We start from the raw sequence: 21,350 nt of genomic DNA on the forward strand, positions 1-21,350 counted from the left end.
ATGGGCTTTGGTAATGATTTTTAAATCTGGCAACAAGCTAACCCTGCACAGTCTCACAGAAGAGTGATTGAGGACAGCGTTAACCAACTTACCGGTAAAGAAAGTGGATATAGCACACTGCAATGGAAGGATTACAGCCTCCGCCAACTCTTCAACTGACCGGTAACATAGCTGAAAATTGGAGAAAATTCAGACAACGTTTTGACCTATATCTGGCTGCAACCGGTGCCGACGAGAAAAGTGACAAAATGAAACCATGTTCCTGCACGTGGTTGGTGAGGAAGCACTGGAGGTTTACAGCAACTTTACGTTTGACACTGAAGAAGACAAAATGAAGCTACAGAAAATAATGGACAAGTTTGAAGGTTACTGCATACCCAAGAGAAAGGTAGTAGTGTAAAAGGCTTGGAATACGTTATTAATATCTTGTGGATTATAAACAATTTCACCTCTAGGTTTAAGTATGGATAGAATTAATGCTTTTTGCATTGGAATTGATTTGCCAGATTACCTATTTTGTTTCTATACTGAAAGTGTTCATATTTGAGTTGTTGAATGAGAAACTGCGCTTTTTTATATATAATATTTTCAAGTTGCATTTTTAGTTTGTTTAATTCATTTTGTGTTTGTTCGCTAGGGTTTTGGGAATGTAAATTTGTGAGTTGTTTCATCTTATGTTCTAAGGTGCTTTCCAGTTCTAGTTGGGTTTTTTTGTACGAAGAGTATGATATTATTTTCCCTCTAATTACTGCTTTGCCTGTTTCCTATAATAATGAGGGTGAGATTTTTGGAGAGTCGTTCATCTCCAGAATGCCCACTCTTTTTCAATAAATGTAATAAAATCTAAGTCCTGGAGTAATGATGTATTGAAGCACCATCTTCTAGAGGGTTTAGTATGGGCTTCAATATTTAATGTGAGGGAAATGGGAGCGTGATCACTAATTATAATGGAGTGGATTGTGGTGTCTGTTACATATTGGGTAAGGGAATTACTGATGAGAATAAGGTCTATTCTAGAAAAAGACTGATGAAGGGAGGAAAAGTAGGTGTATTCTCTAGATGTAGGATTACTTATTCTCCAGCTATCACCAAGTCCATAATGCTCAACCATAGTGCTAAAAGAGACATCTGTAAAACTGTTGACAGGATGCCTCCAAATGCAAACAACGTTTATGTATTTTTGATCCATGAATGTTTTATTTTGGTAAAACTTTCCTAGAGCATATAAAATTGATGTCACTCGAGTGTAAATTCTATGGGTCAAGTGGGACCTCACAGGCAAGGCTGGTGGTGGTAAAACTAAAATGAATGTCCAGTGGGCTACATAATACCAAAGCAAACCTGAATGCTGGGTTTGTGGTGCATGCACCAGGTGAGCAATTTCCCAACTGGGTGACTGGATGCTATCTTTGAGCGCAGTGTTCAGTTCCTTTAATAAAACCGTGACTCACGTAGACATCCTTATGCAGCCTAAAACATGTGACCAACTATCCACACTGCAAATATGCTGACTGTGGCAGGGGCACCGCTATCAGTTTTGGGCCCTATGAAAAAATTTGAAGTTGGGCCCTCTACCCACAGACTGTGGGCCCCCAAAGTTCGTTGGCCCTTCGAATCGTCCTAACTCATCCCCCCCATGCTCTTATGAATTAGCAATTATGTATCACTTTCTCTCAAGGAAAGTATAGAAAACTATGGGACCCAGTGGCGGGCCGTCAGGGCCAGCGAGGCCTTCTCTGCTGGCCTAAACACTATTAGAAGCACTGATCTACATTTACAACCGAAATTCTAATATTTGTTCCATGAAATTGTATTAATTTATTCCCAACAGTCTGTTCTCTTCATTTCGTAGTATTTCTCTTGGCTGCACCGCTTCCAGTACGTGTATGTGGATGTTAGATTTTTTGTCCAATCAGATTTCAGCCTCTATGTGTTGCCATGTCAATCTAATCTGCCCAGGGCCTTCAGAATCAGAAGTGCTGGCCCATGTAACTTAAACTATATTAGCAATGGGACTGTTTCTTTAACCAATCAGATTTCAAATTCGCCTCACAGGGCCAGCTAGCTGGCCCACAATGATGTCAGCATTTTTCCGTCCTCTGATTGGTTGGTCAGAGCAAAACTAGAAAAGGGCTTACGATGGAACTGAAACGCAGAGATCACAGTTGCGGTTGTAGTGTAGAGGTTTTGGAGTTGTCTTAACTGGGTTTCTTGCTTTAGTAAAAACGGTATTCACCCTCAATACATGAAATACCTCTCTCTCTGTAACGCCACACTTTATTTTATTGCGTTTTTGTATAGCATTGATGGTTTCTATAATTGCGACGTACAGTGGTGGTATTAAGAGGTGAATTAAGTCGGGTAAGTCTCCACTGAAGGCCCAGGTACCAAATGCACGGCCCACCACTGATGGGACCTATGAAATAAAGTGATGCCAGACATTGTCACATATTTGCAGCTGCAGCACAAAAGTATTTGTCACATTTTAAAACGCTTATTGGATTAAATATTAATACAGGCTCTAGAGACTCTTTATTGTTGCTCAGCCTGTGATACATGAACATTTGACACAATATATCTGAAATTGTTATAAAAATGTATTTACATTTGTTTTGGGTACTGTATGTATTTGTGTGCAAACTGATTTTTCGGCATTTGTATGTGTTCCCCATTCTGACAACTGCTCATGTTGACATCTGTAGGCGTTCCTGGTTCACACCACAGAAGACAAGGGCATGACACTGTCAGTACACCTGTCTGATGAAAAAGGGGCACCGCTTGTGCACAGTCTGTTGGTCAAACAACACAAGAAATGTGCGTAACAAGTGCAGGTTCTGCTTTTTACAGCTACTATTAAAGTTTCATATAATGGAAATACAAAATGCAAGATCTGCATGCCTGAACACAGATAACAGGGCAGAGCAGATAGTGATTCATTCTCAAACTGCTTTCTGTCTCAGTTGTCCATTTAGAAGGCTCATCTCTGGTTTTTGATGACATCTTCAAGCTGATCTCCTTCTACTGTGTCAGCAGGTAACACACATATATTTAGATACAGTATGCACATGTACAGTAAAAACCACATATACACTCAACATTACTTATGTACATACAGTATGTACACACAGACACATATGCACTAAACATACTTATTGTATACTGTATGGACACTATACAGACACACCACATGCATCTATACATACAATTCCCACCCTCACATTACACCTTACAAACACACATTTACATGTATATGCACATACAGACAAAACCACAAACACAGAATTATTATGTTAAAACTACCCATTTAAACTTAATGCTAATTGGTTCCACCAATCAGGGACATCCTGGCCGTCCCACTGAGGTTACCCTGGGCCATTACTACAGCAACTAAGAGAGAGGAGCTGGAAGCGATCTCTGCTATGGGTGCAGGTAGATAAATCTGTATCATTGGTGCACTGAAGTTGGGTCATTGCTGCAGCAAAGAGTAGGTACAGCAAAGAAGGATACAGACAGGTGACAAATGAACGGACAATCCAACATAAAGTGTCTCAGTGAGGCGCTGGGCCACCAGGTGCCACTAGAGCAGCTTCACTGCTCCTTGACATTGACTCTCCAAGTCTCTGAACTCTACTGGAGGGATGAACACCATTCTTCCAAAAGACATTTCCTCATGTGATGTTTTGATGATTGTTAGACGCTGTCTAACACGTTGCTCCAACATGTCCCATAGGTGTTCACCTGGTTTGAAATGTGTTGACTGTGAAGGCCACAGCATATGACTCATGTTCATACTAATCACCATTCAGTGACCCCTCATGTCCAATGGATGGAGCACTGTGAGCCTGGAAGAGACCACTCATTTATTCTGGATTATCCTTTCATTTGTTACCTGTCTACATAAAATATGAAGAGAATAAAGGTAAATATACAATGAAGACATATGAATGACATCATATTTGAAATCATACAGACACAGAATGAACATACACAATATTAAGGAGTGTAAAACACTGAGAGAAGTTATTTAAAATTTATAACAAACAAGAAAACATGAACATGAATATACATCAGATGTATAGTATGTGTAATGAATGCATTATATCACATTTACAAAGAATTTATATATACTGTACAGTATAGGAGAGTCCTACATTTTGGCGCAAGCTTGTAGAGATGAGTATACAATCTGAATTTTGTTGGAAAAATAAAAAATAAAATCAACTGTTTTAAAATCATATGCCAACAAACTATGTAATTACAATGTTGCCATAAAACAATTAAGTCTGTTTCCCAAAATGTTGAAATGCTCCTTTAATTGTGTAAACTGATCAGATAAAAAAGGCAGAACATTCTTAGCAACATTTTGTGACACTTTGCTCAGTTATCATGAAGTTAATGTGGTTAAAAACTCTGGAAAACATCCAGAAAGTGCCTCTGTGGTAACAATTTCTTTGTTAAACTCCTGTTTCTAAGGTTGCAACTAAGTAATAAATGAGCACCATGCAACCTTTCAAAATTGACTGGATACTGGATGTGTTGCAGATTTCTGGACATCTGATCTGAACCACCAAGCAAAGAACAAGGACCTGGTTTTGAATGAGAACCACAACAGTCCGTACTTGTATGTCAGCCCAGTAACTGTAGAAAAAAGCCCCAGCAAAGATCTGCCTCCATCTTCTGTCTCCACACTTGATACCATCACCAATCAAAACACCACCTCCTCCCTGCAGAATGGAGAAGCCCCACAGAAGGTTAGCCCAGAGGTCAAAGGCCAAACTAAGAGCACACCAAACCACGAGCTTAAATACAAACGCCCCCCACCCCGGCCTCCCAGCCTCAGTTCTGGGTCTGGGATGGGCCTCCTCTTTTCCTCTCCTCCATTGCTTGACACATCATCTTCTGCAATTCCAGCAGCTGAACGGAAAGAACAAGGAAAGGAAGCAGTAGGAGGTGAGAGAGGGGAGAGGAAGTCATTGTCAACAACACCTCTTCCGTTAAGGCCTCCTGTTCCCCCACAGAGCCGATCCACTCCCCAGCTGCCTCCTCCTGCTCCTGTCCGTCGCACCTCCAGAAAAATCACTGACCAAGAGGTGGGACAGGGGGTGGAGAGAGAGAAGGGACAAATTCCTACACTGACATCTGTGAAAAAAGGGGGTGAAGAGAGACAAGAAGAGAATGGAGGAAGTAAATCAGGACAAGAGGACAGCAGAATAGAACATCAAGAGGAGGAGGTAAAAAAGGACAATGAAAAGAGAGAGAGTGAGGCTGAGAAGGAGAAAAAGGAAGTGACCATGGATAAAGAAGAGGATAAACAAAAATCCAGCTCCCAGTGTTTGCCATTACTGAAGAAACCATCCCGTCCAGTCCCTCCACCAAGGAGGGCACCATGTTCCACAGATACACCTGTGCACCCTAACCAGGCTGGAGGAGGATTAGCCAATCAGAATGCTGGGAGAAAAGCTGCCCCTCACTCCCCAGCTCAGCGGCCGGATGTGTCCTTGTATTCGCCACAAGGGAACACTGTGCTGGGAAATGACCCTGACTCCTGCTCTACCAGCAGCACAGAAGAAGAGGTAGAGCCGAACCAGGAACAGGAGCAAAGAAAGTAAGTCTGATGCATTAAGAGAGTTGGATACAAGGCTACTACTCAGTCTTGCTGCCAGTTTTTCTTCATGGCCCCTTATGGATGTGCCTTGCATTTACGAAAGGGAAAAAATGGAGGGTCTGTGCCACAATTAAGGCTTAATATTTCACAATTATGAGATAAGATCCTTCATTTTTTGTCTTTGGTGAAATGCACTACCACAGGCCTTTGTGGAATAAAAAATTTATAGTTGTACATATATAGATATGTGATAAGGAGTACCTGACTGCAGACAAGATGGCGGCCCTCTGCAAAACAGCACCTGACAGGAAATCACATGCCTCCGTACTTGAAGTTGGTCTTTTTTGTTTTTCCCCTTAGGTACTTAGCACACAGATTAAACATAAAAAGCTTATGCATAAGAAATACATTTAAAAGTCAACTGACTCTTTTAATGACTTTTATAGAATATAGAATAAATTGTGTGTGAACACACACACACACATATACACATATATATAAATATATACATATATATAAATATATATACACACACACACACACACACACACACACACACACACACACACAATTTATTCTGTGTTCTATAAAAGTCACAATTTATATTTATATATACATAGCTATATAAAACTATATATATACTGTATATTTCGATGTGTCTGTAGGGATTTGGTGGTTTCTACAAAACAACAAATGATCCGATCATTCCTTATGCTGTTATAGACAGAACACTTTTCCCAGAGTGTTAAAAGATTAACCACACTAACCCTGTAATAACCTCCCACTTCTCACAAACATTCTTGAAAAAAAAAAAAGCTTTCGAACTGTTATACTATTACTTATCCGTTAATAATATCCAAGCTGGTTTATTAAGTCCTTGTTGGTTTACACTCCCCATCTTACCTCTGGGACCATGATATCAAATGTTATTTGCATTTTATGACTGTTTAATCCACACAAAACAACTATTGACCTAATGTAAATAAATGAGGCAATAATGTCACAGCTTTAACAGGCTGAAATCAGTTTTTGGTAAGGAAGATTTCAGTGATTAAGCCATTCCCTATACTAACTTATTTTGCTATGCTACTAGCAAACATTAGAAATACATTAGCCAAATCAAATCAAGTTTTATTTGTATAGCGCCAAATCACAACAAAAGTCATCTCAGGACACTTTACAAAGTAAGGTCTAGACCTTACTGTTATCAATATTATTACATAGGGAAAACCCAACAAATCCCCCTTGAGCAAGCACTTGGCGACAGTGGGGAGGAAAAACTCCCTTTAACAGAAGAAACCTCCGACAGACCCCGGCTCTTGGTGGGCGGCCTTCTGCCTCGACTGGTTGGGGTGAGTGGATAGAGGAGAGACAAAAGAAGAAAAGCAATGCCCATTCAACCCCAAACTAAATATATCCTGCCCTGAAGGGGTTATGGGGCACTTCTTCCTTCCCTAGCTCCTCGCGTAAGAGCCCTCACTGGTTCATCTGGTCTCAGTGCACACCATCCAGGAAAATGGTGTAGGCATGGATGAGACCCTGGCTGGTCCTGGTGATGTAGATGACCCTCCGGCTGGCCGCTCCAGTGTCGCAATTGGGTGCAGCCCTTCCCTACTGGCAATGTGGAGAGCCACGGCATCTGTACACAGGCACCTCCACCACTCCACCAGCAGGACAAGGCTAATGATGCATGGATCTTGAATGATGGCCAGTCCAATTTGCTGTGTCATGGTGCAGCCAGCACCGGCCACTTTGAGCATACTCTCCCCCTTATCTCTGTGCTCTCACCAGTCACTGTGGCAATGCAGAGCTGGGTAGCTCCCCAGCCCTGTGGGCTCTGCAATGTCCAGGGGTGTATCAGAGAGATGGAGGACCCCATGTCCACCAGGGTGCAGCACTGTGTGCCAGTCCAGGTATAGTCCGTGTGTTCAGTCCACATGACCAACGCACTGCTTTAACAGGTCAAGGGTAGATGAATGGTCCAGGGACACTGGCCGTCATGCTGCTGGTGCTAGGCAATAGCGTGTGGTGTGGCCCAGCTCTCCACAGTGGTAGCACTCCTATCAGCATTGTTCAGCTGCTCTCCTGCTTCCTTGTGGTAGTGGTGGCGTGGCAGCGACCCGGCAGGCTGCCTCTCCTCGCCAGTCTCTGGCCAGGAGCCATGACCTGGGGCACAGAGCCCTGCCTTAGTGCACAGGCAGTGGTTTCCCACTCCACCCCGAGCTCCAGGGCTTCACCCAAGGTTCTGGACTTTTTATTAGGTTTTTTTTAAATTAGGTTTTAATGATAGCCCACTAAACACAAAATGACAGACAGTAGGTGAGCTTCTAATAACCAAAGCAGTAACAAAATGCCTGAGGCCAACAGGTAGCCTCATAACAGAAGCCACACAAAAATAAACTGAGTCTACAGGTAGGCTAAGTATGTCTCACAAATGTGAAAACAGGCTAAATGAAAGCTATTTGCTGAAAGAACACACAAATAAGTGTCAGGTAATATCTCTGGCCAAGAAATATAGAAGTACATGTCTAATAGCCTAACCTACTGTAAATGTCCTAAATAGTTGATTGAAGGTAAGAGACTGGTATGACATTTTATATGAGCACAAAGGATTGTAGATTTCCAAAAACAATATTACAGGTGTAATGATCCTACAACAGTAGCCTAAACCAGAGTTCACAGTCTTTAGTGAATAATCTAATGATGAACGGGCATAGAGGGTGTCCAGGTAAAAACAGTTCCAATACAGATTAGCAGTGATACACAGAAGACAACCAACCGGGTACTCCTAGGCTCCACCCATGCCTACAATCTGGTCACAAATGAATGCAGAGAGCTGGCTTATATGCTGGCTGGTTGACTACTCTGATGGTAAACAGGTGCATGTAAGTGGAATAGTAAAGCTGGGATGAAGACAGAGACTGGATAGGGAAGCAGAAGTGTACCAAAATAAAAACTTGTGATGGGAAGTGCACTGAATCATGGCCATGGCTACATCCATGATCATGACACATTATGCTACTGTGTTAAAAGACTGATATTAAAGCTGTGCATATTCCAAGCAAAGAGTCCATCCAGTTAATGACCCATGCTGAAGACATGGGAAATAGCACTGTTGCTGTGTTTCTTTTTAAGAAATCACACAAACTAATGCAATATTAACTGCTCTTTGGCTTTGGAAGTAATTTACTTGGAAGCTCAGTTGTAGGCGGTAATCTTGTAAAATGACCATGCTAATGTTTACAGCTTACATTAGAGCAAACACTGTTTAATCTATACCTCTCACACATCTGCTCTGTGTTTTTATACCTCCGCTCCAGCATTAGCCACGGCCAGAGGCTGTGTTTTTAGGTTGACTGTCCATCGGACCGTCTGTTGTTTCTTGTGATCGTAATATCTCAGGAACACTTTGAGGGAATTTCTTCAGATTTGGCACAAGTATCCACTTGGACTCAAGGATAAACTGATTAGATTTTGGTGGGCAAAGGTCAAAGGTCAGTGACCTCACTTCTGTCCCATACCTGTGAATCTAATTGGTTGACAGAGGCATGCAACCACAAAGTGGTAATTCTAGTCTGTTTTGGAACCATTCCATCTTCCATACTCTTTAAATGGAGAGGGATGGGGGAGGGGAGGAGAGGAGAGGAGAGAAACTCAGAGCATCTTGGGGCCCCCCAGCAGCCTATAGCAGCATAACTAAGGGAAGGCTCAGGGTCACCTGATCCAGCCCTAACTATAAGCTTTATCAAAAAGGAACGTCTTAAGTTTAATCTTAAAGGTAGAGAGGGTGTCCGCCTCCCGAACTGAGACTGGGAGTTGGTTCCATAGGAGAGGAGCTTGATAGCTAAAGGCTCTGCCTCCCATTCTACTTCTGTGGACTCTAGGAACCACAAGTAAACCTGCACTCTGAGAGCGAAGTGCTCTGTTAGGATGATAAGGCTCTACGAGGTCTTTAAGATACGATGGAGCCTTGTCATTAAGGGCTTTGTATGTTAGGAGAAGGATTTTAAATTCTATTCTGAATTTTACAGGGAGCCAGTGGAGAGAAGCTAATATGGGAGAGATATGATCTCTCTTGCTAGTTCCTGTCAGTACTCTGGCTGCCGCATTTTGGATTAACTGGAGGCTTTTTAGGGAATTATTGGGACATCCTGATAGTAAAGAGTTACAGTAGTCCAGCCTGGAAGTAACAAATGCATGGACCAGTTTCTCAGCATCACTTTGAGACAGGATGCTCCTGATTTTCTAGTATCACTCTACTAGTCAAGAAGTTCAACGTAACAAATCAGACTTTATAGAAAGTTTGAATGTTTAAAACTGCTCTAACTAATTTCACCCTCTAAATTTCGAGCGTGAATGAGAGTCAAAACAAACTCATGCAGTAACTTCCCTTCTTCACCTCCATGCCCTTCCTGCACTGTCTGTGAAACTACGCTACATCATATATGGTCACTATATTCTTGTAGTTCAAAAGTAATAACCGGCTCCAGAGTTTACGCATATTGAATATTGAGCCCAAAGAGTGCTTTGGTTTTTGGTGGCATTGCAGCGATATAGGTCCTTTTCCAACCTAAAACAGTAACACAAGCAAATTTTACAGAGGAATGCCTTTTCCTAGTAATTTTGATAGCATAGGCTACTAATGTTCTGGCCACTATCCCATCACAGTCAGTGTGAAAAAGACTGACTTGATATTTCTTTCCAGCCACCCTGCGGAGAGCTGTAAACCCAAGGCAGCAGTGAGGAGAACCCCCACCACCATTATGTTGGACCGAGCCTGCTACCGCCTGTCCACGGTCCTTACTGGGCTCATCAGCCACTACCGCCGTCTCACACAGCGCATAGTAGAGCTGGCCAGGGACCCTCTGAGCTACTTTGGTAACCTGGTGAGTGAGGGATACGGAATCTGAGTTTGGACTTCTCTGGATAACAAGATCAACCAAAAGTCTAAAATACAAATGGAATTAAGGTCAGCTTTCATATCATGTATTTAGGTAAAAGAACATCGTGCTTTCACCTTGGAGACCATGTCGAAGCACTCCTCCACCACTGAGCTGTTACAGGAGATCAGGCAAATGATGACTCAGCTGAAGAGTTACCTGCTGCAGAGTGCAGAGCTGCAAGCCATGCTGGAGCCACAACATCAGTATGCACAGGACAAACTAGGTAACTTTATTCACTTGTTTTGAATTGAGTCTGTGTGTCTTAGGTGGCACTAGCTATACATGGGTATTTTTGTAAAATGGTTCATTCTTTCACTTATTTATAATGCCGTCCCTGGTAGGCTAGTGGTTAAGGCACAGCGCTCTCACCGCTGTGGCCCAGATTCAAATCAGGGTTGCGTCAGGAAGGGCCAAAACATGTGCCAAAACGTCAACATGCGAGTCGAGTATGATGATTCGCTATGGCGACCCCTAAACGGGAAAAGCCAAAAGTGACTTTCTTTCACTTATTTATAATACTCATCCTCTGTCTTCTATGAGTGTGGAGAAGAGCTTTGTCAAATCAGAGAAGATCACAGAAAATGCCACAAGGAGTTAATCTTAGAAATGTATAACTGAAAGCCTACGTAATGTACTGGAGGTGCAGGTTTTGAAATATGCGGGTGCAATTTGATGAAAAGATACAACTGAGTTGCACTATGGGATATCTAGGATCCTGTATTTTGGTACTACAACTCTAGATATTGTAGCCTTTGCTGCTTCTAATTTAATCTGTTGCTTGTGAGTCCCACTGTTTCATGTGAGTGCAATACTACAGTCCAGTGTCACTTTAAAGAACATTTAACACTGTAAGAACCTACAAGAATCTGATTTAAGTGAATACAATTTATTTTTTTATATTATGAAAGTGTATAATTTAAAGATGATTAATATTGTTGTTTTTATTTATCCATTTATTTTAACACCTGTACAGTCTAATAGAATCCAATATGTCAGCCTTGCAGTATTTTCAGGTTTTGCAAGTAAGTAAAGTTTCTAGATTTCTGGAAACATATTGTAACAGATGAGACTCACTAGTCACTAACTTATGTGTGTGAATCTCTCTCACTCTACTGTCACCCTTCTAAATTTAGCAGTCAAATGCTCTCTAAATATCTATTACTCTGATGATTGGGAACCAGAATGAATGTCTATATCTACACAATAGGGTACAGTTATCTTGGGTTCACAAGGTGCTTGGTGATGGCACTCTGCACAGAAGAAACCTCCATCCCCAATAAGGCACACACTCACGTACTTATAAAAAAATAAAATGTATTTCAGAAAAAAAAACTTGGCAAGTATCATTCAAACAACAAGACCCTTACACTTCCCAAACAGACCTGGGCCTGAACAAGAAAAGAACAATATTCCCAAAAAAGATTGTCCTAATAAGATGCAGTTCAGTCACTTTTATTCTGTTTGATGCGTCGATTGTATGGTATCAGGTGTGTGGTATCATGTTCGATCCAAAAAAATTAATTTAAAAGTAACAAATAAAATATTGAGATCTCAATAAAAAACATAAATCCTCTGTAATCCTACCACCCTCCTGGAAACAGGTGGTTGTGGGAATCTGGAGTATCCTCCGCAGGCCTCATAGGTGGCATCCAGTCCGTGGATGGCGCCGCTCAGCTCCTCTAGTACGGGTAGTACGGAAGAGTATTAGGGCCACTGCATAATTTTTTTTTTTTAATTCTGACTTTATTCTCAGAATTCTGACTTTAAACTCAGAATTCTGACTTTAATCTCAGAAGTATGGGTACCTGTAGGGATCCAAGTTCAGTGAGTGCCTCTGAGTTATAACATTCAAATTTTTTCTTAAAAAAAAAAACATATCCTGACTGGTTTATAGTTAATAATATGCTGACATCTACACAACTGGCAAAACACTGGAAAAAAACAGCATAAATGATCAATGCATCCAGACGTATTGACTCATCAGGATATTCTTCAATAACTTGACACTCGTTAGTTCTATCACATCACCGGACTCAACATAACACTTTTGGTGCTCAGGAACAACACCTAAATCAATATTTCGAAGCTCAAAAAACAGTGTTTCTTAAAGATGTTTCTTCCATCCAACCCCGGAGAGTACAGAAGAAAGTTTCTCTTCCCTTTTTTTTATTTCCACCTGAAATCGAAAGATGCTGCTGTCTACACTATGGTGCGTTCACGGGGCATGGGAAAACAATACTTGGCAAATAATGTTAAGCTTACTGGAAAGAAAAAAATAAAACAGGAAAGGAAAAAAATATACACAGACCACCAGAATAACCTAGGTTACAATATGATGTTTTATTTATGTGTGTCCATGTAGAGAACATAGTAGAAGCTGCTCTGTGTAAGAGTGTACTGAAGCCTCTAAAAGAGCCCATTTACCAGTGTCTGGAGAAGCTGCACACCATTAGCGGGAGCCTGAAACTACTGGCACAGAACCAGGTACAACAGAGCATGAACACTTTTGCACCCATAATGCTAAAAGTAGAAAATGACAGTTGAAAATCTTAAGGCTTCATTAGCACATTACCATTTTTACCGTTTTTTTTTTTTTTGTTTTTTTAATTGTGTTGTTGGTTTTTTTGCACACCAGTGAATATCACTCAGATTGATATTTGGTTGTTTTTATTACACACCCTCAACAAAAAAACTAAACTAAATCCAGGCTGAAAAAAGAATACCATATAATTGCTACGAGTTTCTTCAAACTACAGTATTTAACGGACTTTAACATAAAACATTTGCAACAGTCATTCAGTTAATTTTTTTAAGAATGGTGTTCCGTATGTTTGTTTTTGAAACTGAACCCCAACACAATTTCCAGATGATTTCCAGCACTACAGCTGTAATAGACTAGACTACATACAGTACAATACTGTTTCTACCAACAGGAACAGCAGATGCAGTTGTGCTGATGCTGTGTGTATCACTGTGTATGTCAGTCTGTTGTACTAGGCAGCACCACCACAGCATTAGGAGTAACCACTGCTGTCCCTGAGGCCTCGGCTATGGAGAAGATCAGCATCAAACTGAACAACCTCCACTTGGAGTATTCACCTCAGAAAAAAATTGAGATGCTGCTGAAGGCCTGCAAGATCATCTATGATGCCATGTCTGTCAGCTGTCCAGGTCAGAGCACACAGCAGGCCTTTAATCCTGTGATGGGTTAGGGTTAGGAATTTTATAATGTCAGGGTTTTTTTTTTATTACAAGAGCTAAACAGGAAGTAATCACAATTACCTCACCAGAAGGCATGTTTGTTATTTCCTGTTTGTGTTCCAGACTTAATTCAAAGAAGGTACTCATTATTCTGTAGCCATTTCTTTAAGAAATATGCTTTTTAGATCAGTGGTTATCACATGAAGGCTTATGGTAGTGCCATTCCACCATGAATGTGCTAAGCCACCTAATGATGATGTCTTTAAAGCCACTGACTCAGGAGAATCTTGGGAAATGAAGAAGACTTGTGCAAACATGTGTCACTATCCTGTGTTTTCAACATGTGACCACAGTGACTGCTTTTCTCCACTGCCAACAATCACATTCTGAGAGAGCAATACATTCTTCACATTATTAAACTGGGCAGATTTAATAATTCTACACACTGCTGTTTTTGGACTCGTTCTAACCATGTGTAGACATCACTCTGCACATAGAGTGCAGACTCAAGTGACTAAATATAAATTTCTCCAGCTCAAATCAAAATTAGTTTCCTCTCCAGAGTTTACCCTGTCAACATATTTACCTGTGTGTGTTTGTGTGTGTGTTTTCAGGACGGGCTCATGGTGCTGATGACTTCCTGCCTGTAATGATGTATGTGCTGGCTAGATGCAATCTGGCTGACTTGCAGATGGATGTTGAATATATGATGGAGTTGATGGACCCATCACTAACACTAGGAGAGGGTACACACATACACGTATTTACTCTAAAACATGCAGTTTCAAACTGATAACCACTTAAAAAGTTTCTCCCGTTGACATATCTATATGTTTTATTTCATTACTGATTGTGCCCATGTGTGTGTGTGTGTGTGTGTGTAGGGTCTTATTATCTTACCACCACATATGGGGCTCTGGAGCACATTAAGACTTTTGACCAGCAGAGGTCGGCAACACGGCAGCTCAGCAGAGAGGTTCAGGATTCTATCCACCGCTGGGAGAGACGACGCACGCTCAACCAGGAGCACACGGCTCAAGGATCTGTTCGGGTACCCACACACACACACACACACACACACACCATCATCATCATCATCATCATCATCATCATCATCATCATCATCAACAGTGTCATAGTGTGACCTGAAACGGTTAGAGTGACTTGTAGGAATCGATACAGAAACAAGCTGATTATATGGTCCTCGTTGTGTAACTTCTTTGCATTCCTCTATGTGTGTTGTATAGGACTTTCTGACAGTGTGTTGTCCCAAGATTGAAACCAACCCCAAAACTCTGGGTGTCCTCCCCACCACCACAATCCAAGAGCTGACTGAGCAGTGTGCTGCACGCTTTGAGCAAGGTAGATGTCTGGAAGACAGCTCAGGGTTATTGCACTTTTGGTTCTTTTATTTGCCACAAATCTCCTAACTTTCCTAACTTTAAACAACATGAAGATAATTTTCATAGTCCTGCTCTCAAACTACTTTAAAATATTACTCTGACAACTTCTGCAGGAATTTGACAGACACACCGAAACATGAAATAACACACTGGCTACAGTCACAGAAATCTTAGGATTCTTCTTTTGCTCATAAACCATTTAAACAAATGTCCACATGATGCACCAAGGAATGGACCAATTTGTGATAAAATGATATGATTCTGAGAAGGACTTGTGAAAAATGGCCCTACACTTGTGTGTACTTATTTTTTGCAAGGTACAGGACTTTCCGGGTTAATGTTACTGTAAGGGTGCACACTTTTATTACTAATATGACTGTGGCAAATGCGAAGCACAACAACTAACAAGACAAAAAGAAAAAGGGCTATAAACATACAATGCTGTGGTGAGTGACTAAACAAATAGCAGAGTTCAAATCTATTTTGAAGACATGACATAACTGGTACTCTGAGCAGCAGCAAGTCAAATCAACATAGCCTACATCCTGCAAGTTATTACTCTTTCAACTAAACATGTTATTCTTCTAATTTAATCACAAGCATAAACTTTATTGCCACGTATTATCAAAACTGCAAGGAATTTGACTCCAGCCCAGATTTGTTGTTGCTGGTGAAAACAACTTTTGCTTTTATGCTGGTTTGCCTGCTGATCTACGTCAGTGTTATTTAAGGCCCACACTCATTCATAGTAAGATTAAAATGTCAAAGCTGACAACTCTGGGTGGACAGGCTCCCCAGGTGAGTTATAATGGTGAGCTGAGGTTTTATCGCTTGCAGCCCATACTGGGATGACATTCCAGGCTGCTGGCTCATGAAGGGTTTGAAGGGTCAAAGTTTGCAGGAACAGCATTGTGGTTAAGTCACCGTGCAGGAGATAAGGGATCTGTTATTTGACTATTTGGTGTTTCAGACCACTAGTACAGCTATCTGACTGGGTGCAGGGTGTAATTCTTATAGCTGTGTTAGCCAGCACTCCAGGAGGTCTCTGAAGACGCTATTGGTCCTGTCGGACTCTCTGCTCTGGAACATTCTCCTACACCTCCATAGAGTTGGGGAACTAGCAAGACACAGATAGAAAATAAGAATTATTATCACTGAACCAGCAGCGGATGTGATGTCCTCACTTTTAGTCCCTATTATGGCTCAAGCCCCAAAACTGCTGTAACCTACAATTCCCGTTATTCATCTCAGTACAGGTCATCATCAAGGTTATTTTATCAGACATGACAAAGGTGCTCCAGAGTCACAGAAGACAGTTTTCACAGGCTGAGTAGCACTTATCATGTCAGTAAGCTCTTGTTAGTAAGCAAAACTGAGCAATAGCAATGAAGCGTGCACTTATTCACTTTCTATCTGAGAACAGTACAGGAACAGTGACAGCTATGGAGCTGGAATCAGAACGTGGTTAGCCTAGCTTAGCACAAAACCTGGGAAAATAGCCTGGCATTGTTCAAAATAAAAAAAAAATAATCCTACCAACTCTAAAGCTCACTGATTAAAATGTTGCATCTCATTTGTTTAGTGTGGCCATACACATCAGAGTGAACATGAAAATGTGTGGTTTCAAACAAAGACGATACAGTGACTGTGCAGCATTTCACAGTCTCATCATCACCATGAGCTTGTTATATTTAGTACCACTGTGCTTGCATAGAGACCTATAATAACGTACTGTGAATATCCTGTGCTAGAGGGAGAAATTCTGCATTGATGAACTAATAAACCCTTGTTTGTGAAGAAATAGTTACAGCTTGTTGCTTCTTGAAAAGTCACAAGTGTACAAATAAACACAAACAAAATGCAGCATGTTAATTAGTGAGCTTTAGATTTTTCTTTTTCTTTTTTTGAAAGAGTCATGCTGGCTGTTTCCCCCATTTCTGCTAACCTCTGTTGGGTTTTATGCTAGACTTGAGTGTTCTAGAAACAAATAATATTTGAATAGTGTTTAAGCTTGTTGGTGTCACAAATTCATCCTTTGTTACAGTTGCATGACGATGATATGGTCACTACACTATTATTACAGTGATCTTGTGGTAACCTCGTGCCTCCTTGTTTCTCTCCCCCAGACTCCTACACACTCAGTGTGTATACAGATGGTGTTCACAGGCACCTGGCCTCCACAGAGCTGGCTCTTAGTGTTAAGAACAGCTGCCAACCTGGAGCCTACTGCTTTGTCTATCACCCTAAAGATCAACCCTTCGAGCCTGGGCGCAGCTGTCCCAGTGAGCCGCCCCCAGCTCCACCTGCAGAAAGCTTCTCCCCAGCTGACACAGCAGCTGTCGATGTTGTGGAACCAGAGGTGGCAGAGGAGAGTCTGATTAGCTTGTAACTGCTAGAGCATCACAGTGGCTATTACTCTATTGCTCTAGTGACTACATTGCTACATTGCAGTATATCTACATTGCTGCAATGACAGTGTTACTGCAGCAACTGCATCAACATTACCAGTTCAAAGGAAGAGGGGAATGAACTTTAAGAAAATGTTTGAATGTCATGTCTCACCTGAAATATTAATCTGAGGACTTAAATGAAAAATATGACTGATAGGGATTAGTGGATGAAACATGGATTGTATAGTATGACATCTTTCTTTTGAATTCATTCTATATGATGTTATGGTCTGGTGCCACATGCTACATGAATCACCACAGAGAGCAGTGACCAACTAAAATGAGCTAACAAAAATATAAAAGATTGATTTTGTATTTCATCGAGGGGTCTGGTACCCCACGAAATGGTTTTACAGAATGTAAAAATATATATTCTTAAATGCACATACATGAACACATTTATATTGTTTATACTCTGATACTTTATGCTACTCTCTCTCTCTCTCTCTTGCCTGAGATTTGTCAGCTTTATTTTAACAGGATGAAGCTGTAATTTCTATGGTATACTAATGTAATCAGCATTTAGATCAGTGTTGCTTTGTTTCCCAATAACCGCTAAAACACTTGTTTAAAGGGGGAAATGCCTTAAGCAGCTATTATAACCTTCACTTTTAATACAGAATCCTCAGAAACGGGGTTTCCTTTGACGTTTGTCTTCTATATATTGATTCTGACTGCATTGTAAATAAACTGGCTTCTAGATGCTGTTTCTTGTTTACTTTGACATTTCTAAACTAACAACATTAACAACATTTCTACAGTACATACATACCTCAAAAGGGTTCTCTTATCTAAAATAATTATTCACACATGCCATATACATCAGTTATAAGCCATTAGTAAGACCAAAGTGTACGTGTACGAGGATAAGAACTGGCTAACCATTTTATTGTTATCAGTGGCCCATAAGTCATCTGTAAAGCATTACTAAATTACTTAACTATTAATAACCAGAAGAAAATCATAAAAAAAAGAAACTGGGACTACAAGGATACAAAAAAGAGGCAAACAATGGGGGACAGAAAAAAGGAAAGTGCTTTATTTCTGTCTACGCACGTGCTTTCATCTACAGAAGACACCAACATTTAACAATACCAGTGTAATAGTTGTGGAGGGTCTGCTTTTTACTGCATGCTTGATTAGCTGGAATTAAATGGGCAATGAAGACTAGCTGGGTGTACTCATGTATTGAGCTGTAGCTTGATCATTTAACTTTTAGAACAGAAATAATGAGATATTTCAAGGATATTGTCAAAAGAATTTCCAAACAGAGCAACAAAGTCACTGGAATGGTAACAGCAGTATTCTTTACTTGCAGCAATGAGACAAGTCAGCATGAGCATACAGAGTTGTCTGAATGAGATAGGTGGAAACAGTACAATCTATAGTTGAAAGGGAACTCCCTGAGGATGCAACCCAGGCGTTAACCAAGTCTTAAAGTAGATTTAAAGAGCAGAAAGGAAGTTGAAAGGGGGTTGCCCTGATAGCCCCTCAGACACTAAATAAGCTGGGTGCATGTTTATTTTCACAGTTTATGGCTGGGCTCCTCTAAATCTGGAACATCTTGTAGTTGAATATATCACAGCACACAGAGTTTAAAAAGAAAGATAAAACATGTCCTTCAGGTCACACAAGCAGTTTCTCGTGGTTCTCTGGTCTGAAAGTTTAAAATCCATTGAATAGCATATGTTGGTTAATATATTGATTAAAACACAGCTTAAAACATAGTTAATAATGTAATTCTCCTGACATTTCCCCCCGTTTAAACTTTTAGAAACATTTTATTTATAGCATAATTCTTAATCTTGTTCATCCCAGGATCTCATTGTTTAAACTCTCCCTTTCAGGTTTTCATTATGTTAGGTATTTTTAGTCAGATAGATATTAGTTAGATACTTGATGTATTAGAAATGTTTAGTGGAGATAGGATGTCTAGTTAGACTGTTAAATGCTTAGTCATGCTTATGAGTTTCTACAGGGTACATCTGGTCAAGGATAACTAGAGAGAAGAGTTGATGACTGTCAGCAGACAGGATGTTTAATATTATTATTATGACGTGTATACCTGTAGCCTTAGCCATAATATGTTCTTATGTTTAATATCATGACATGTTACTAGAAGTCTGTGAGAATGTTTTTAGCTACACACCACTTAATCAACAGACACACACACATTGATTTGCTTCATGTTTTGACTACTGCTATGACCAGCTGCAAAGCTGGTAACAGAGACGTCTCGGTTGACGTTTCTGTGTAGTATGGGGCTAGCCCAACCGAGGGGATATAATGTATAGGCCTGGTGGGTTCAGGGTCTTTCATCTTACATCTGCCTGTGAGCAGTTTGGAGGTGCAAGATACCTGAGCGTGTAATGTTAATTTTACCTGTGATCCTTTGAATAAATCAGCACTGTTTTGAAGTTACTTGGACTGCCTCGTCTCTCATGGTAAGACGGACCGTTTCCTACAATTAAAACAAGTCATACATGGTTCACTCAGATTAGAATCTGGAAAATCTCTTTTCAAACCCCATCGTCCGGTTCGTAGTGATCTTCTTCTTCTTTTTCCTTGTCACGAATCTGATGGTATATTGTCTTAGTCAGAGCAGTGTCTACCAGTCCCTCCATCAGTCCGCGCAGGCAGGGAATGCAACAGCAACCACACACGACCAGGGCTGCAGCTACGGACAGAGAGATCAACCCAGAAGCAATCAGGCCACTCCACTTTCTGAACCAGGATTCCAGGAGGCTACGAGGGGGTTGTTGATGCCAGAGTTCACAGCCAGCTCCTTGGATAGGGCCGTCAGTCCTTCAATGGCCTAGGTGATGCTGCCATCTGGGAAAGTGTTGTTAGATATAAAAGTACAACAAAATGTGGCAAACATTTTTACATACTCCTCCCCTCTCGGCTAGCAACATATCTAGGGCCATTCTATTGTGCCACGACGAGAGAAGTTGGGCCTAGTTATTCTGCTATGCCTACTTAAAGGCTCTATTCTATTATAAAGCCTCGTCCGGTTCTTTCAAACCAGGAACTCAGAGGGACGACTCAGACCACTTGGATATATAAAAAATATAACCGTGCTGGTTTATTCAAAGAGTCACAGGCAAGAATTAACATTACAAGTCCAGAGATCTTCCCACCCCCAGGCTGCCCAAGCAGCCCGGAAGCAGCAAAGACCCAGAACCCAGAATTGCTATACAATATCATCACTTAGTTGGCTCGCCCCCTCCTCCACCGAAACGTCAACCGAGACGTCTCTCAGCTTTGCAGCTGGCTATAACGTTAGCCAAAACATGAGGAAAAGTCAAGGTGTGTGGCTGTTGTTTTCGTGGTGTGTATCTAAAACAATTGGACATAACCTTACACATTAAGACAAATATTAAGACTAGCATTACAGTTGACACTAACAGCTCTTTTCCTGTAACCTTGACCTGCCTGCAGTCTGCACTGCAAGCACAGTTAACAGCAATATCTATCTAACTAAGAAATTACCTAACAATTAATGCATCTCTGGTATGATTCACAAAACGTTGTTGATTATAGTATAAGTAGTTAATCCAATCCACATTCTTATTTAATGTGACCCACCAGGAAAGAAAAGATTTGAACCCTACAGCTATTTGAGTTCTAGCTTTAAATTCATCAGGTACTCCTCGGGGTATGCTAATTGCATCTATGTACACTCTGTGGTCGAACAATCTTCAGGGCTCGCCTGTAGATCTGGTTTCACGATGTAAGTGGGATGCAG

General features: G+C 40.9%; 1 protein-coding gene across 2 annotated transcripts in view; it reads left to right on the forward strand.

The window, feature by feature from the left end:
• Nucleotides 1-19,491, forward strand: part of rin3 (Ras and Rab interactor 3) — a 26,410-nt gene extending 6,919 nt beyond the window's left edge. The window contains exons 3-15 of one of the 2 annotated variants that reach the window (XM_020608692.1): nucleotides 2,703-2,814; nucleotides 2,961-3,033; nucleotides 3,338-3,429; nucleotides 4,543-5,605; nucleotides 10,311-10,491; nucleotides 10,600-10,771; nucleotides 12,911-13,032; nucleotides 13,533-13,719; nucleotides 14,364-14,495; nucleotides 14,634-14,800; nucleotides 14,997-15,111; nucleotides 17,279-17,570; nucleotides 17,602-19,491. In XM_020608692.1, coding sequence (XP_020464348.1) covers nucleotides 2,703-2,814; nucleotides 2,961-3,033; nucleotides 3,338-3,429; nucleotides 4,543-5,605; nucleotides 10,311-10,491; nucleotides 10,600-10,771; nucleotides 12,911-13,032; nucleotides 13,533-13,719; nucleotides 14,364-14,495; nucleotides 14,634-14,800; nucleotides 14,997-15,111; nucleotides 17,279-17,541 — 2,679 coding nt within the window. In that variant the 3' untranslated portion in view covers nucleotides 17,542-17,570; nucleotides 17,602-19,491. Of the gene's footprint in view, nucleotides 1-2,702; nucleotides 2,815-2,960; nucleotides 3,034-3,337; nucleotides 3,430-4,542; nucleotides 5,606-10,310; nucleotides 10,492-10,599; nucleotides 10,772-12,910; nucleotides 13,033-13,532; nucleotides 13,720-14,363; nucleotides 14,496-14,633; nucleotides 14,801-14,996; nucleotides 15,112-17,278 lie in introns of both variants that reach the window. The other variant, XM_020608690.1, reaches the window with a different exon arrangement.
• Nucleotides 19,492-21,350: the final 1,859 nt, after the last annotated feature.

Source organism: Monopterus albus, unplaced genomic scaffold, assembly GCF_001952655.1.
Source record: "Monopterus albus unplaced genomic scaffold, M_albus_1.0 scaffold94.1, whole genome shotgun sequence".
NCBI lineage: Eukaryota > Metazoa > Chordata > Actinopteri > Synbranchiformes > Synbranchidae > Monopterus > Monopterus albus.